The sequence below is a fragment of the Corapipo altera genome, unplaced genomic scaffold (genome assembly GCF_003945725.1).
Source record: "Corapipo altera isolate COAL_440 unplaced genomic scaffold, ASM394572v1 61286, whole genome shotgun sequence".
In the NCBI taxonomy this organism is placed as follows: Eukaryota; Metazoa; Chordata; class Aves; order Passeriformes; family Pipridae; genus Corapipo; species Corapipo altera.
In genome coordinates this window covers 6,805,971-6,824,352 of record NW_020884907.1, presented here as the reverse complement: position 1 = coordinate 6,824,352, position 18,382 = coordinate 6,805,971, and the positions used below count along the sequence as shown (strand labels likewise).

General features: G+C 42.7%; 1 protein-coding gene across 1 annotated transcript in view; it reads left to right on the top strand.

Annotated features, from left to right (window-relative positions):
• Positions 1 to 6,166: 6,166 nt before the first annotated feature.
• SVEP1 (sushi, von Willebrand factor type A, EGF and pentraxin domain containing 1) overlaps positions 6,167 to 18,382 on the top strand; it is a 122,597-nt gene continuing 110,381 nt past the window's right edge. Inside the window, exon 1 of the mRNA XM_027652578.1 lies at positions 6,167 to 6,754. Within this exon, the coding sequence (XP_027508379.1) occupies positions 6,236 to 6,754 (519 nt within the window). The 5' untranslated portion in view covers positions 6,167 to 6,235. The remainder of the gene's footprint in view (positions 6,755 to 18,382) is intronic.

The following is an 18,382-nucleotide window of genomic DNA, read 5'->3' as shown; positions in this document are numbered from 1 at the left end:
GCTTTTGTATTTCAGTACTACAATACATAGTATGTTTTGAAAAAGCAACCTGAAATAGCCTGTCTACCAAACATATTTTTTAATTGTGCCAGCCTATTAAGGAGTAAAAAATGCCATAAACAGACCTTGTTTGTATCTTGTCCTGTCACACTACAGCCTGCAAAGTCTCCAGTTACCTTGAATATGAACCTCTCTTTTATGATCAAAGACATCTTCCACATTTTTCCTATATTCACTGTCTGCCTAGATCCTTACAAAAATCATACAGCACATACTTCAGGGTGTAGACTATGACAAAATATACTTACTTTAGCATGAATGTACAATGTACTAGGCCAAAGACAGACTGACTTTGTGCTTATGAACTCTGATGAGCTTAACTTAGTCAACATCTGCTGTGCAGACAGAGACTAGCAGATGTTTTGATTTTGCCTACCTTTTTTTTAATCTTGGAAGCTAGCCATATGATATTCTTATTGTGCACTGGGCTTGTCCACCAGTAAAGACAAAATTCTTATGACTAAACTTTGTCATTGTCTGAATACTAAGAAGCAATATGAATCTTGTTTTTCTTTTTTTAAAGCTTGAACTAATAACCCATAACTTGGCTCATTCAAATCCTTGTTTGCTCTGCTGAAGTCTAAAACGCCTAGACCTCTGCCTGAAAGAAGAAACTTTTGGCAGACTGACTCTTCTCCTCCTACGTAATAATCTTTTTCCAAAGTCATGTGGACAGATATTTTGCTCTCATTTAAGGGCCATGTATTCTCTTCAGTGTGTGTCAGAACTCCCAGAGGTGTCAATGGGATTTGCATGTATAAATCAAAAGTGACTGCCCTCAATTTGTTTTGTGTTTAAACAATGTTTATGTGGGAAATCTGAACTTCAAGTTTCTATTCCTGAACAATTTATCTTAAAATAATTAAAGCCAGTGAATTACTGATATTCAAAAGGATTGTGAAGTATCTATCCCAGCTTTTAAAAGTAAAACAAATTATAACGTAAGAGACTAATCTCCTTTTTTTCCTCTTTTTTAAGAGTATTCTTATATTTACAGAAAATTCTTTGATTCTTCAGTATGTTTCTTCATGTTCTGCTTAAGCCAAGAGCTGAGGCCTAAAACTGTGGGGAAAAAAAAATCCACTCAGTTTTTATGAATAAGATCTTAATAGCCTAGCTTTGGTTCCACAATACTGAATGTATAATGCATCCTGATCCCTCCTCCATGCTCCTTTCACTATTGCCACTTAGAAAGAAAAAAAAATAAATTAATGGTCAGAAACCGCTGAGACAATGTGTTGCAGCAACATATTTTAACATAGGGAGCTCCCCACAGCAGACTCTGCTTTGCAACACGACTGCAGACTTGCCTGGTCTTTGTCATAGTTTGGGGGCAGTGAATGAAAAACGTAGTTAGAGCTGCTAGCAGGTAACACACTACAGTGAAGGTTCTCAGCTGTAAGGAGAGAACACACACTCCAGAACTCAGGAGCTGGACCTGTTCTTTCTGCCCTTCCTCACAAAAGGCACAGGAGGAAAGAGGAAGAAGTAATTTCCCTTCTTTCTCCCCCTTTCCTAGAATAGCTCTGCTGCTTTCACTTAAGCCACCAAGACTGGATATAAGCTACCAGGGACTGGCACTTTTCTGATACTGCATCAATCACTCCCCTGTGGCCAACATTGGGGTCATTTTCTGAGATAGGAAATATTTCTACTCCTACTCTGTAAATACTATTCCTGAAAGCTTTGCTCTTTCTATAGAGCCTTAAACACCCCCCACTGAAATATTGCCTGACATCTGCAAAGGGAAGTGGACAGTACCAAGTAATCCTGTACCCTGGCAATGGCTGAAAGCAAAGAAAGACTAGCTCTGCTAGCTATGTATTGTGTAAGGTTTCCCCAGATCAACACTGTGCACTCGAGCACAAAGAGAGTCTTAGAAGCAGCTTAAGTAACATCAGGTTCTGACTTGTGTTCTTAAGCTGCCATTTTATCTCTAGCTAAAATTTAGAATGCTGAAAGCTTTCTACAGAAGACTTAAGAACACAGAGAAGACATTCCAGTTGTGGCTGTTTCTGCTGTGGCAAGAAGTTACTAACAGAACATCCTTACCGTAAAAACAAAAATTACCTGCATTCCTTCAAAAATTGTAGGGTATGTGATATTGTGGCGTTGTCTCTGCAGGCACAAATACTGTGTGGGTTAGTACAAGGATGTGTTCTGTACAGCTGTATTTGGGGGAACACAAAGGGGGAGGAATACATTGCTTTTCTTCTCCATATTTGGAAAGATGCTTGGCCATGTTTCATTGAGTAATTCAAGCAAAAAGCTATTTGGCTAAAGGACAGCAATCCTCAGACTGTTTGTTTGTAGAAGGGTTTTTAACTGGGGGTAAAGATTTCCCTTTTGTTTAGTAAGCAGGGTGGTATTACATGACCATATGATCTTGTGGGGAGACAGTAAAGAATTACTGGAATTCATGAAGTCTGTGGATTTTAATAAGACAATTAGAGAGATACAGTAATGTGATTGTAGAAGCAGCTTAAGTGCTGCTCTCAAGCTTTCCTTAAGACCAGTCAGCCCTCTTCTGCCACATGACAAAGGCAGTTTATTCACAAGATCTAATGTTTTTTTGCTTACCTGCTGGTTTGTAATGGAATAGTCGCAGTCCAGCATCACCTTTTTATGCACACTGTCATCAAAAGCCACATGAAACCTGCATTTTCTGTTCAAATAATGAAGCCCAGGGCAGATATTTTGACCGTCAGGGACACTTAAAGTGGGAAAAACTCCTTCTGCTCTCCATTTTCCCATCTGCCACAGATAAGTATGAACCAAAGCACAAATGATATGCATGAATACAACAGGGAAAAGACCATCAAAAGAAGAGGGCTTAAGCGTACCAACATGGAAAGGATTTGTAAAGAGCTGGCAGGCAGGCTCAGAGAAGGCAATTTCATTACAACAGAGATTTCCCCTGGAAATGCCGCTTTCAGAAAAGCTTAGTGAACATATAGTGAACAGAATGCTTGCTGTTTACACACACACACACACACACACACACACGACCTCCACCAATTGCAAGGTGGTTTTTTTCTCTTGCAAGCAGAACCTCATGGAAAAAATTCCTTCTTGAGGATTTCACTGGATGAATTCAAGCTTTTAAGTTAATACCAGACATTTTTCTATAGTTTTCGTAAATCACATCAGGAACACACTTGAATACTTTGGCTGCCCTCACTCTCCCTCATACCATTAGATCGTGCTTACTACAGATGTTGATACTGCCTTCTCAGAGTGTCTTGTAATGCTTTACTATCTCCTCTCCGCACAACTAGATTGAATGACAATGAATGTAAAGAGAGCTACCTGTATTATGTACAAGGGAAAACATATGAGAAGAGTTATTCACTATATACAGGTCACCGATTCTTTTCAAAGTCTTTCTCATGCTAACTACTCAGGGACTGAAAGGAAATTTCTCCTCAGCATTCAAATTTTCCTGGATTTTGCTTCACATCAGTACCATGCTAGAGCCTCAGTCTTGCATACCCAGTCAGAACTTAGTTGTTCACCTATTTACTCCTTTTCTACTGTGAACTCCCTGTGTGACAAATATATTTACATCTTGCACTGGTAACTTCATTCCGCTGCCCTGTACACATACAAATACAGCATTTCTTTGCACCAGTAAGATCTTCTGTGTAGCATGACTGCAGGAGCTGCATGACCTAGGAGAATACATATTTTCACAAATTGTACATGTATTGAGGCTTAATTTATAATTGCCCTGTTATCTTTTGCATTCATAATTTTTATGAGATCACTAAGACTGACATCAACTGCTCTGTTCTCACAGTTAGTCACCCCTGATTGCATATTAGCAGTACAGGAGGTGCATATGAAAGCTGGCCTTTGATATTAACTGTCTTTCCTTTGCTAAAAATATTTCTAATACATTTTCCTTTCCTTTGCTTCTGAGTCCTAAAACGTGTGGCATTTATAAATATGAATCTGGCTTTATGTAAACATGCAGAAAACAACAGTACTAGCAGTTAGTTTCCCAACAAACTAAACCAGTCTAGAGAAAAGTACTTGTTACAATCTGAAAACTCAGGAGTAGCAGCAGTACATCATAACTGCAATGGTCCACTACAGTTAGAAGCATCTTGCAGAAACCAGACTCCTCTTGGCTATAACTTTTCCATTCTTTCATTCTGCTTTGTGCAAAGACCAACATGATCTATAGCCCAGTACAGTGCAGAAGAAGGGCATTGTAAGGTGTACTAGTAGTGTGACTCAGACCAGAGTGGATGCAACTACAGCATCATTTCTTTAATCTTCCAAAGACCAACGATGCAAATCAACTTTCTGATAATTTTGGTGGTTGTAGCAATTTTCAGCTACCTGTCTGAAACAAAAAGTTTGCGGAGTAGCCCAAGTGTGATGTTATATCCTTTATTTCACTATAACATTAGCAGAAACTGGTCTGTCCATCAGCTATTCATCCTTCAGTACCAGAACTACTCTTCACATTTGACTCCGTAAGAATGTCTGATTGCTATCTTCTCTTCAAGCACTAAGTCGCAGAAGTATACTTCCTGCAGAAGAAACAGATTTTTGTGAAGCACTTGGACTACTACATAAAGTAAAAAAATAATGTTGGATCCACATATCAGATGCATCATTTCCCTAATTAAATATCTTCTGTCACTTAGTCTCCTGTCATTTGCAGCCGAATTTGAGTATTGCTGGAAAGTCAAAAGGACGGTATTGGATCAATTTTCCACCACTGGGAGCCCCAGTGAATAAAGAGTAAATAATTCCATTACATGTAAACGTGGGGTTTGACTTGCAAATGTACTAATGTACCTGTGTATTCCATAGCACTGTGATATGTCAACAAAAGTAAACTAAAGGAGAGAGGAGGAATAGAAAACGTATAAAGGAAGGGAAAATACCAACTAAAGGCGAAGAGTTGTAATCAACATGTTTACATGGCTGATCTATCCCAGGGGAATGTTTCTGAGACTGAGTTACTCCTGGAAATGGAGTTGATTAGGTAGAAAACTGTTTTATACTAAACTAATGGCTAAAATAAACAGAAGTTCTTGCCTCATAACAGTCTAGAGAATTAAATCTGTAGTGAGGTTGGCTGAAGGAATAGTGGGTCCTGAGTTTGGGCAGGAGGTCTCTTCAGGAACGTTTCTCTCTTCCAAAGTGATTCTCAGACAGCAAGACAACATAGGAAGAAATTTCCAAGAAATGGCTTATAATCTCACACGTGGCTATAAGGAATTTTTCATAACAAGCCCAAGTTATTGTCACTGTTGCTGCATCCATGTATATCTCTATAAGTATTTATGTACACATATCGATGTACACATGCAAGCGCTGTCCCTATCTTTCATGCACACACCCTAATAGACACACACCCCTCTGTATCCAAACACCTCGCCGACACTTCGGTGAGACGTACATCAATAAAGTATTGTACGTACATCTTGAAAGTTGGAAAACTGAGTCCACAGATGGCTGAAGTGAACAAGAGACTGAAACTGTGACAGCCAGGAGCGGGACCAGAGCATTCGGACCCTTCAAACCTCCCAGCCGCAGGCGCATCCTCCGCGCAAAACAAAGGACTAAATTAACCACGATTAATTCAGCACGTGTCAGCGCAAGCCCTTGCTCCGTACCCGCGAGCAGCAGCTCCAGCCCGCGCAGCGGGGAAGCGGAAAAGGCGCTCCTCTCTTTTCGGGGGGGTCCTGCCTTGTCGCCCCCCTTTCCCCCCCCATCCCCCGCTTCTCGGAAGCCGGGCATCGCTTCGCTTCGGCTCGCCGCGTTTCCAATGACCGCCAGCTGCCGGGCTGGCCCCCGACAGCCGTGTGGGACCCATCGGGGCGGGACGAGGCGGCGGGAGGCGGGGAGGGACGGGGGAAAAACGTTACCGAAAGGCGCGGGGGGGGGGGGGGGGGGGGACGCGGGGGGGGGGGGGGGGGGGGGGGGCGCCCGAGAGGGGGGGGGGGGAAGGGCAGCGCCTCAGCCGCGGGGGAGGCCCGCAGGGGGATTAAAGGGCGCGGATACCTGCGGGGGCAGGCGGGGAGGGAGGAAGGGAGGCAGGGAAACAGGGACAGGCCGGCCGCCCCTCCGAGCAGAGAGGAGGTGGGGCGTCAGGGGGCGACCAGCCGCTCTCCTCCCGCGGCTGCCGGCGCGTCCCCGCGCCCGCCGCCCCGCCATGTGGACCCTGGTGGCTCTCTGCTGTTGGTGGGGGCTGTCGCTGTCGCTGTCGCCGTCGGTGCCGCAGGGCCGGGCGGGCGGCCCGCCGGGCGCCCTCTCCCGCGCCCCGACTTTGGCGTCACCCGCGCTGGCGGCGCCGGCACTGCCCGATACGACGGAGAGCAAAGTGGAGAAGCTGGGACGCGCCTTCAAGCGCCAGGTGCGGCGGCTGCGGGCGCGCAGCGGGCGGCTGGAGCTGGTCTTCCTGGTGGACGAGTCGTCGAGCGTCGGGCCGGCCAACTTCCTCAGCGAGCTGCGCTTCGTCAAGAAGCTGCTCTCCGACTTTCCCGTGGTGCCCGCGGCCACGCGCGTCGCCATCGTCACCTTCTCCTCGCGCAGCAACGTGGTGCCACGCGTGGATTACATCTCCCGGCGGCGGCCGCAGCAGCACAAGTGCGCTCTGCTGGGACGCGAGATCCCCGCCATCGCCTACCGCGGCGGGGGCACCTACACCAAGGGCGCCTTCCAGCAGGCGGCGGTGAGACGGGGCCGGGAGCTGTGCCCTGCGCTGGGGGGCCTGGCACCGCGGTGCGGGGGCGTGCGGGGGTGCGGTGTGGTGAGGAGCGCGGTGAGGAGCGCGGTGGGATGTGTGCTGAGTGGTGCGGTGAGGGTGAGGTGAGAGGAGCGAGCGGTGGTGCCGTGAGGTGCGGTGGGCTGTGGCAAGGGGACGTCTCGGCAGCGAGGGGAAGCGCGGCTCACAGTGTGCGGCGCAGGAGTGCTCGGGGTGTTGGGGCGTGGCGGCTCGGGGTGTGGTGTGCTGGGCAGTGCGTGTGTGAGAGTGTGGCTCTCCGTGCCATGCTAGGGTGTTCAGCGTCAAGGGATGTAGGGCTGCAGGATGAGGTGTGGAATGGTGTGGTTGGGACGCGGAATAGTCTGGTCGGGGCAATTAGTCATTATCTTCGTGTGCTGTCGACGCCTGCGATTCCCATATTTTCTGCTGCCCTTGCAAACAAATGTGCGAAATTCACTCTTTGAAGGGGCATGGAGCCCATGTCTCTATTTCAGAAGTGATATATATGAGACAACTCTGGCATCTGAAACGTCTGCCTTGTTTTATGTTGGTGGGACTTGGGTACCCGATAGCTATCAGCAGAGATACCAAATAGTGTCACCAGGAGAGTACTTTAATTGCTGATGACTGACAAAGATGCCCTTAAGTGTGTATATTATACCAGTAAATAGAAGCATGTCCAGGAACGTTTTCAGACCCTGGAACACAATCATTTGTAGTGTTGTCATACAGACCATGGCAGAACTTTGCTTTAGGCAGCTCCTGGGCGTGTATTCACACTTGATCACGCTGAGGAGGCTTCCCAGTAGATGGTTCATGGGCGGCCAGTCCACTCTGGAAATTTTTTTACCAGGCTGCTCCTTGTCATTTGCCCTGTGGGTGCAGGAGCAACCCCCAAAGCAACTCTCATTTTCTGGGGTTTTTGCATCTAATTTCTAGTAGTGTTCTGTAGCTGAGCATTGGGTGTACTTGTCTTGAAACATCTTATGCATTCTCATACAGAGTTGAGGAGTGAGACTGCAAGAGGTGCATCACTGCTAGGCATGTGAAATTGGCAAAGCTTTTTCTCTTCTTCACATTTGGCAGAAGAAAGCAATTGTCTAATGTGCTCAGAGCTGCACAAGTCAAACCTGCTTTAGGAAAACACATCCCTGTATTAGATCTTCCACGTGAAGTCATGTTTCAGTATAGATCCACATCAGGGATGTTGTGTGAAATAGTTAAATGATACAAGTTAAAAATAACGGTTACAAACAAAATGTGAGCTTAAGAAATACCATCTGTTTTCTTGATACAAAATCTTGACTAATGATATCTTTAAAGTGAAATAAACAAAAATTCCCATCAGAAACCTACAATTTAGTTTCGTGAGCCCAGCTAAACTTTGTGGCTGCAACAGCATGACTGTCATTTTACACTGTGGTCTTATAAGAATGTGGGAAGAAAAATATTCACATGGTGACAGGGAGAACTGCAATAGAATGACAAGGTTAAATTCCAGTCTGCTTGATTAAAGATACTGTACTGTGGTTTTGTTCAGTATGATTTCTTCATGTCAGACAAATTAACATCTTCAGGAAACACTCTCTTTTCTAGACACTTTTCTGAAAATGACTGTTCTAAGCTTAAAATACTGCTATTGGAAGATCTCTATTTAAAGTCTAACAAAACTGTTATTCCCTCTGGACTCTTACACTGCTGTCTTTTGTTTTTAACTGTGTTTTGGTACAACTGTAATTATTTCTTCTTTCACTTTTCTAAAATGTCACTTTTTTTTCTTATTTTACACTTTAATATGAGGTTTCTTCTGCTTCTGACCTGATATCTCTGCTTCTTTTCCAAACTCAAAAGTCTCTGTGAAGCATTACTAAGTCCCCAAAATAGTATCAGTTATGTGTTCTAGTAACAGACTATGAAGCAAAGTGCACAGTTAGAATAATCCCAGCACTTAAATCGTCATGCAGCACTCTTGATTGTTAGAGATAAAGTGATTAATTCATGCCTGTGACAGTTCTACGGAAACTACTGTGGAGGGAGAGAGATAACTGAATTCTGCAAAGTCTTCAGGCTGGTTGGAGTTGGACCTAGGAACACCAGTGAATAGGAGCAAGATTTACATAGCAGTTGTTCAGCAGGTCTCAGAACCCATGGCAGCAAAACCGTTCATTTCATGCCATCCTAAAACCAGAGCTGCTCACTTTGACAAGCTGCTGCGCAACCACGTAATGTCCATCTTCTTTGAAAACATAAGGGAGTTCTCCTTGGCGCTGTAGTTTTGCATCCTCTCCAAAGGTGCTTCACAGAGCAGAGTTTCTCTGTTTTGTCAGAGCTGTCCATGCTTATTTTTAACACTTGTGCCATACTTTGACATTCTTACCCAGCAGATTGAAGATAAATTCTGTGATGTTTACAGAAGTATGCTGGATGTACCACAAGAGACAGTGGCAGGAGGCACCACCTTGATCCGGACGGCTGATCTAGGTGGTGTCAATGTTTGGGTTTGACACCCTATTTGGGAATTTCGTGCCACACTTGAGCCAGCAAGTACTTATGTTCATCAGTCTTTCTTTTAAGGCACATGCAAACCATCTAAGAAAGGGGAAGAAACTGAGCTCACTGATGCAAAACTCTCTGGCTTCAGTTTTTCACAGCATAAGTTTGTGGAACAGCACAAACTACATGCAGCTTATGTTAAGCAGATTGCTTATTGCATTATGGAGAGCTACAGAGGTGTTGTGACAGCGAGAAAGAACCAGAGCAGAATTGAAAATACGAACAGGTTTGAGTAAGCGTTGGTGCTGATGACTAAAGAATACGTATAGAACCCAAATATCTTAGTAGTCATAACTTCTGAATTTCTGAGCTGTAGGCACCTGTGTTGGAGCTTCTGATCCTAAGAGATAACCACTGCTATCATCACCCACTGTGCCTCATGGGAGGGATGTGCATTTGTTGCCAGATAAGTTCTGAAATAGAAATAGGGGGGTCATCATACGATGTTGGAAGTTTGATGGGGTGTTCTTGCCTTAGCAGCCGAGACTCACAGTTACATATATGCCAGCATTGATGTGCCATCTTTATTGATGAACAGTTTAAACATCCTGAAGCTTCACTGGTTTTTGTGGGCTACTCCGTGTTGCAAACTGTTGACAAAATAACATCTGCTTCTAAGAGGACAGACTTGTTTCTGTCTTTCAATGTAAGTAAAATGGGAAGCATTTCTCTTCAAAACTGAGCTGGAAGTTGTAGGTATGCACTACTATTGAGCAGAAGTCATAGATACCACTCAGCCAGCCTTAAACAAGCCGATTGTTCTAAATAATCTGGCAAAGTGGTAGCTGAGGGAGGCTTTGGGAGTCATTCTGTGTTAATATAATAATTGTTGCATTAAAAAGTCTTCTTGCTTTTGTATTTCACCATCACTTCATTGAAATCAGTGGTATATGTAAGAGGAAGGTTTGTCACAGCACCTACAGAATAAGGTGGCACATTTTCTGAGTATATGGTCCCTGAAATCTGGTTTCAAATCTAATGTGGATCATGACAAACAGCCAACCAGCATGTCAAATCCAGTGTTCTGTTGTCCAATTAAATAACATTTTTAAAAGCCCCTCAAAAGAATGTAAGCACATATCAATTGAGAATAAACAGTTATAATGCTTATTTAGTGCTTGTTTAAATAAGTAATGGTGGCTCTGTTTCTTCTGTATGTCAAAATCGTGAAAGTACAAGATGCAGTATTGTCGCCCACTAGGAAAATTAGCTTTTAATTTCAATGCATTTGCAGATTCAGAATCTCATTTTCAAATTAAAAAAAACAATTAGTTGACACAAAGGAAATTGAAAATCTTTTCACAGAATCACAGAATATACCACGTTGGAAGGGACCCACATGAATCATCGAGTCCAACCCCTGACCCTGTACCCATTCCCAAGAGTCACACCATGTGCCCAAGAGTATCATCCAAAATCATCTTGAATTGTCAGGCTTGGTGCTGTGACCACTTCCCTGGGGAGCCTGTTCCAGTATCCAACCACCCTTTGGGTGAAGAACCTCTTTCTAATATCCAACCTAAACCTCCGCTCACAAACTTCAGGCCGTCCCTCCGGTCCTGTGACTGGCCACCACAGAGAAGAGATCAGTGCCTACCCCTCCTCCTCCCCTCAAGAGGAAGTTGTAACTGCAATGAGGTCTCCTCTCAGTCTCCTCCAGGCTGAACAGCCAAGTAACCTCAGCTCCTTCTCATATGACTTCCTCTCAAGGGCCTTCACCACCTTCATTACCCTCCTTTGGACACTCCAGTAGCTTAATATCTTTCTTATGTTGCAATGCCCAAAACTGCACACAATATTCAAGGTGAGGTCACCCCAGTGCAGAGCAGAGTGGGACAATCCCCTCCCTTGACCGGCTGGTGATGCTTTGCCTGATGCCCCCAGGACACAGTTGTCCCTCCTGGTTGCCAGGGCACTGCTGACTCAGATTCAACCAGGACCCCCAGGTCCTATTCCGTGGCACTGCTTTCCAGCCTCTCATTCCCCAGTCTGTATGAACATCTGGGATGACCCATCCCAGGTGCAGAATCCATCACCTCTCCTTGTTGAACTTCATATGGTTGGTGATTGCCCAGTCCTTTAATTTGTCCTGATTTCTCTGCAGGGCCTCCCTGCCTTTGAGGGATTCAACAGCTCCTCCCAGTTTTGTGTCATCTGCAAACTTGCTTAGTATCCCTTCCAGTCCTGTATCCAAGCCATTTACAAAGATGTTGAAGAGCACAAGGCCCAAGATGGGGCCCTGCAGAGCCCCACTAGTGACAGGTCACCAGTCTGATGTTACCCCATTCACTATCACCTTCTGTATTCTACTTGTGGGTCAATTGCTCACCCAGTCCATAATGTGTTTATCCAGGTGTTTGCTGCACATTTTGTCCAGAAGGATCCCATGAGAGACAATATCAAAAGCTTTACTGAATTCCAAAAAGATTACATCAACTGGCTTCCCTTGATCAACTGGGTGGGTTACCTTGTCATAGATGGAAATCAGGTTCGACAAGCAGGACTTCCCTCTCATTAAGCTGTTCTTACCATGTGCATGGTTCAAGGTTTTTTTATTTTAAAAAAAATGGTGCCCTCACTGAGAAGATGAACATTCAGAATCATGTATGTTGTGTGTTTATCAAAATTGTGTTTATGGGTTTTTATTCCTATAACCTGTGCAAAATGAGCAGCTGATAACAAGAGAGCAGCAGATTCTAGACTGATGATCTTTGGCATCATGCTCTAAATATCTTAGGTCAGTTAGAGCTAACTGATTAGATGACAGCATTGGGGCTCTCTAAGTTTTAATATGGCCTTGACGGTCTGTATTAAAGATACAGTGGAAAACAATGAAGCCAGCCTGGTTTACCTCTGTGGTCACCTCTGAAATTGCAGAGCTATGAGGTAGGGATTACTGGTCAAACTGAAAGTAGAGTTCCTGTCAGCAATCACTAGTGTCAAATCTAAATCACCACTTTTAATCAGTGTAGTGTTTGTGAAAAGTACTGGTCTTGCTTACTACAGCCTTGCATGAGATTTGTTCACAAGATTAATGCATCAGGGTCAGAGGCAAGGTACACATCTGCACATTGTTCATTGTGTTTAGACCTAGCCTGAAATGTGGCTGCCTTAAGAAATTATTAAGTAATTTTTTCTCTGACTTTTTGACCAGGACAGGCAAAAAGTGCTCTGCTTAGCATCATGTCTTGGGCTGGCTAATCAGGATTAATATTTTCTTAGGTTGAAAACCTGTTTTTTGGAAATTGATCTGTTTGTGCTTCCAAAATTGTGTCTTGAATTTGGGTCTAAGCAGAAGTCGTGATTTGGAAGTCTGGTGTTTAGCAGATTACCTGCTTATTATCTTCCCTTTAACTTAAGTGCAGTTTGTTTTTAAAATGCTAAAATGTGTACCTTATAAGAAAAGCACCGAAGGATTCTGGTACATATCCTTCAGCCTCATCTCTTCATTGAGGCGAATTGAGTTTATCAGTGTGAGGTAGTAAAGGGAGACAGCCTGGCTTCAGGCTACCTCATCCTGTGAGTCTGTACTCCAGTAGAGACCACTGGTAGGGTCATGCCCATGTGTAGTGCCTCTATATGGCAGTTCTGCATTAGGTGTCCTGAAACCCTTATTCCGGTGCTACCCTCTCCACTGAGTATGTAGGAAGCTGCAAATGCATTGATATTCTATACCTTGAATTAACCACCTGCTTAACCTCACTATTTTTTCATGTTCTTCTTTCTCTGACATCCCTAGAAGCAGTACACTTGGTAGTTCTGATGAATAAAAGGCAAAAAATACTAGTGAGTGTTCTGTTCGTCATTGCTTTTTAAAGCATTGTTTTTCATGGCTTGAAAAAGTCACTTGCCATTCCCTTTAACGTTTTGTACTGCCCCCCCACAACATGGACTTTATTTGAATATACTGCAACAGTATCTTCATGCTAATACTAGGAATAATGCAAAATATTGTATAAAAAGAATTGTTGTCCGATGGAGTGATTTAGACTACTTTCATGCAAAATTCATGGTTTACTAAAACCTGACTTGTCAGCATTCAAGTCACTGTCTATGCTTATACTTTTGCACAGCTCCTGGCCAAGGAATTTGCTCATGCAACTTTGAGAATGGCAAATCAGCCCACAAGCATTACTGTTCTCTTGTTGTTCGTTGATTTCTGAGTACTTATTGTGGCATATTGCTTATCTCTTGTTGCACTGCTGTAAGTTTGATCAGGAGTATTCAGAGATGCTAGTAAAGTAAGGTTGTTTTTTCTTGTGCGGCCATACCCCCACACTCTTCTGTAGAGGTTTAAAAAGTATATGAACTTGAAAGCTAGGCAAACCAATATGACACTTAAAGAAAGTAATCCATTCTGGAAGCTTTTCAGGATGACAGTTATAATTATGAGTGCCAGCATCCACTGTGTTGCATATCTACCAAGACAGACCTCCCTTAGAAGGCACACTCTGTATTTACAGTATGGTACTACAAAGCCTTTAGCCATTTCCCAGTGTAACATACAGAGGCAGAAGTGAGAAACTAGGGATATTGCTGCAGGAATTAACACAAATCTCACTGATATAATATCAGAACTAGCTGCACAACAAATTAAATCTTTCACAGCTGTGGTATCTGGATGACATCAACCTAAATGTTTCAGGAATAGAGATTCCTTTTCAGGATAAAACCATTTTTTTGTTGTTGTCTCAGGACCTTTGCTGGAGGGTTCTGATTATAAGTACCTTCTGATCCCCAGTCCTTAAAATTAGCACCTCCACAGAGAAATCAGCCCTAGCATGTGCTTTACTCCAGAGGTACGAAGACAAACCGGAAAAACTACAGAGTGATTTGTTCCGAGAGAAGGAAATAAATTCCCAGCATTAAAATTTTGAAGAAGTTAGGACAAAATAAGTTGGTTTATTTTTAACGAATTTCCTAGACTTGTGAGACGTCTTTACACCAAAACACATCATGTTTAGCAGTAGTTCCTAACACGAGCTTCAGCGTTAATATTCCATATGAAATTTATTTTGCATGTTCTATGATACATATTTTATCCTTTGTCCTCCCGTTCCATGTGTTACTGGAATTTGTAAGTCAGATTTTGCAGTGAGACAAAATGTTTGTGGTGGTCAGAATTTTCTGACTTTTCCAGGCACAGAAATTAAAAGCACTATTGCCTTTAGCAACAGGTAGGCTCTTTATATGACTAGGAAGCTGTTCAAATCTTGGACCAACTTACTTCTCTATGATGTTAACACAATTCAAAACAAAGGCTTTTGTTAAAATTATGATGCTCCCTTTGGTTCAGAGTCTCACTGGTAACTTCAGCCAGGAAGACATGAGCAGCAGTCTGTAAAAAGCTTTAGCATTCAGAGGCATGGTGCTCTGCTGGGCATATACAGTATAAAGAGGTAATCAGGGATCCTTATTTATCTCCCAGACACTCCCCAACACCCACTTGGTCTGGGACAACTCTTAGCAATGATAATCTTTGTTAATGTTGCTCAATTCTAGCAGTCCTGGAGCAAAAAAAAAAAAAAATTCATATATATAAAAAATATATCTATTCAGAAGATAATTGAGCAGTGGCAGTTGGCAGTTGATGGGCAAGGTTATGAACTGTGTTTGTCCTTTTGGAACTGATTTTGCTGTTCAGCTCTTTTTTCCCCCCTGCTTTTTTTAAAATAATAAATGTTTAAAGCAAACACAAAAGAAACAAATATTTGGCAGATGCACTAGTCAATAGTGTTGTGAATGCTTGGTCTGAAAATACATGGAGATCAATTACATATTCAGTAAAATATTTTTGAGTCCCTGTTTTTATTATTAGCAGAAGACTGGAGCAGTACTGGAGAAATCAAGTCACAGCTTTGTTACTTTAATGATGGAAATTGCTCATAGACAAAGAAAACTAGGGTTTTTAGTTTTTCAAATCAAATGAGATCTATTAGCAAGATGATATTTTGAATATGGCACACAACATAGCAGCATATAAGGGCCTCCAGCAATTTTTGGAAGTCGTGATAAAGTTGTTAGAAGGTTGTATAGCACCAAGACCTTAGAAAATGGCTATGTACATAACATGCTTTGTCTGTTAATGTCCTGTTTAGAAGACCTCAGAATGATAGAGAGTGAAGGATATGTATGTTAGCTGTTTTCTGGAAATTAGGCGCATTCGGTTCTTTCTAGTTCAGGGCTCAAAATGGCAAGCCACGCAATTTAAGTCGCCAGATCCAACAGTCCTCACACAACTGCGTAAGCCAAAATTCTGTGTAGTAGTTCCTGTTTTTGCAAAGCCAGTGATGATTTTGAGTTATTTGGTTTTTTCTTTAGGTTGCTCAGCACTGTGTCCAAGTTGGGTTTTGAGTATTTCTGGGGATGGAGATCCCATAAACTCTCTGGGAAACCTGTTTCAGTGGTTGATCACCCTTGTAGTAAAAATGTTTTTTCATAGAATCACAGAATCTCAGAATATGCTGAGTTGGAAGGGACCTACAAGGATCATCGAGTCGAACTCTTAACCCTGCACAGGACCATCCCCAAGAGTTACACCATGTACCCAAGAGTATCATCCAAACGCTTCTTGAACTGTCAGTCTTGGTGCTGTGACCACTCCCCCGGGGAGCCTGTTCCAGTGCCCAACCAGCCCTTGGTGGTAGAAGTGAAGAACCTTTTTCTAATACCCAACCTAAACCTCCCCTGACACAACTTCAGACCATTCCCTTGGGTCCTGTGACTGGCCACCACAGAGAAGAGATCAGTGCCTGCCCCTTCTCTTCCCCTCAAGAGGAAGTTGTAACTGCAGTGAGGTCTCCCCTCAGTCTCCTCCAGGCTGAACAGCCAAGTACCCTCAGCCACTCCTCATATGGCTTCCCCTCAAGGCCCTTCACCATCTTCATTGCCCTCCTTTGGACATTCTCCAATAGCTTAATATCTTTCTTATATTGTGGTACCCAAAACTGCACACAATATTCGTGAGGCTGCCCCAGTGCAGAGCAGAGCAGGACAATCCCCTCCCTCGAGTGGCTGGTGATGCTTTGCTTGATGCCCCCCAGGACACGGTTATCCCTCCTGTGCCAGGGCACTGCTGACTCATATTCAACTTTTCATTGACCAGGACCCCCAGGTCCCTTTCCATGGAGTTGCTCTCCAGCATCTCATTCCCCAGTCCATACGAACATCCAGTGTTGCCCCATCCCAGGTGCAGAATCCAGCACTTTCCCTTGTTCAACTTCATATGGTTGGTGATTGTCCAGTCCTCTGATTTGTCCAGGTCTCTTTAAGTGGAATTTTGGTCTTTTAAATTTGTGCTTTTTGCCTCATGCTATCAAAATTCTTTATACATCTTCTTTACTCCCCCACTCATTAAATATTTATATATATACATGGATCTATGTATATGGAATATTTATGTACGTAAATTATATATATATATTTATGTATGTAATTCAAGTATTTATATATATGCATGGATATGTACGTTTTGCCTTTTTTTCTTCATCTGAACAATTCTAGATCTGTCAGTCCTTCCTTAGATGACATGTCTCTACATGTCCTGGCAATGAGCATACCTGGCCTTATTATCTGTGTGCTTTCATCCATAGGTTGGGGGTATCTGACAAAGTTGTAAGATTTACTGAGATGATACTTTGCAGTTACTCAGAGCACTATTTAAATATCCAGGTTATTTCTATAGATACATCTTTTCTCTGAATTATGAGTGCATTTTTTGCTAGGGAAATATCTAATGAAAGCTTTAAAATTAGTTAATTTTTTTTTCTGTCTACGTAACAGCACTAGAGTGGCTCTAGAGCTTGTGTAGCAGTGCAGAAGAAAACAGTAAAAGCTTGGAAACCGAAACCTCTGACTGTGGAATATCTTTTAGTTCATTTGATTGGAACAGTGAAAATAGCAGTGCTCAGTGACCAAAAGAAAAGGTGGTAAAATCAGAACTTTGCTGTTTTAGAGAGGGAGTACAAGAGGTATAGCTAGCTCTTTTATGTAAGGGAATAACAGCATTTGTACCATGATGAAGGGGAACTGTACTTGTCACCCCCTGGCTTTGCGTTACTCTTGTGAGTGACCAGGTTCCTTAGGGTTGCTCTGGGTTCAGTGATAAGTGCCTCATCTCCACCAAAAGCTATGGTTGATTCCAGTACTCATTATTCTTTTGTTTATAAAATATTTATTTGCATAAAATTTTCTGCCAGATTTGGATCTTTTTACCTGCAGGAAGGATGAAAGCAATGAAACCTTAAAACAAAGGTTAAGCGTTGCAAAGAGATTTAGCATTGCCTTTTCCTTTGTGAATGACATGCAGATCTGCTTCTGAAACCATCCGTGATAAATTAAGACATACTGTTTTAATATTCAGATGAATATATAGGTCAAATCTATGCAGTGCTTAATAGTGAATATATTGTATTATGTATAGTTAAATTAATTCTGTTGTATTATGAAATGGGAATTACTCCTTTTATAGTGAATAAGTGATCCTCTGGAAAAAAGGAATAATCTCATACTATTCAGAAATCATCCCTTAGACTGTAAGTTTTATGTTATTCCTAGAGTGAAAAGAAATTCAGTGTAAGTGGTCAACTGATATAGTGGAGCTAAATGGCTCTTTAGTGGAGGGCTTTCTGTTTTGCTTCTGAGATGCAGTGGTGGTTCTTCCTGACCTATAATAAAAAACATTCCTTTAGGTAGTGTATTTCCTACAAGGTGAATGCTTGGATAATGTTATTTTGAGGGCTGGGTTCCAACTTAAGCCTTTTAAGGCAAGCTTCTCCTAGGAAGGATCCTGGAGCTGTCTAACATTACCTAAGGCTTAGTTTGTAAAGTGAGAGAGATTAACTCATTTCAGCTTGTTTCCCTCTAGACAGATTTATTAATAGCCAGTCCTGTATGGTCAGAATCTTCTTTAAAAGCAAACCACAGAGTAAGGACAGGGATCAGACCCAAGATTATATGTTTACATACTGGATGCAGATGAGGTAATTGAGGCAGTAACAAAGAACCTTTGGCAATATCCTTGCTGTGTCTGTCAAGCAACTG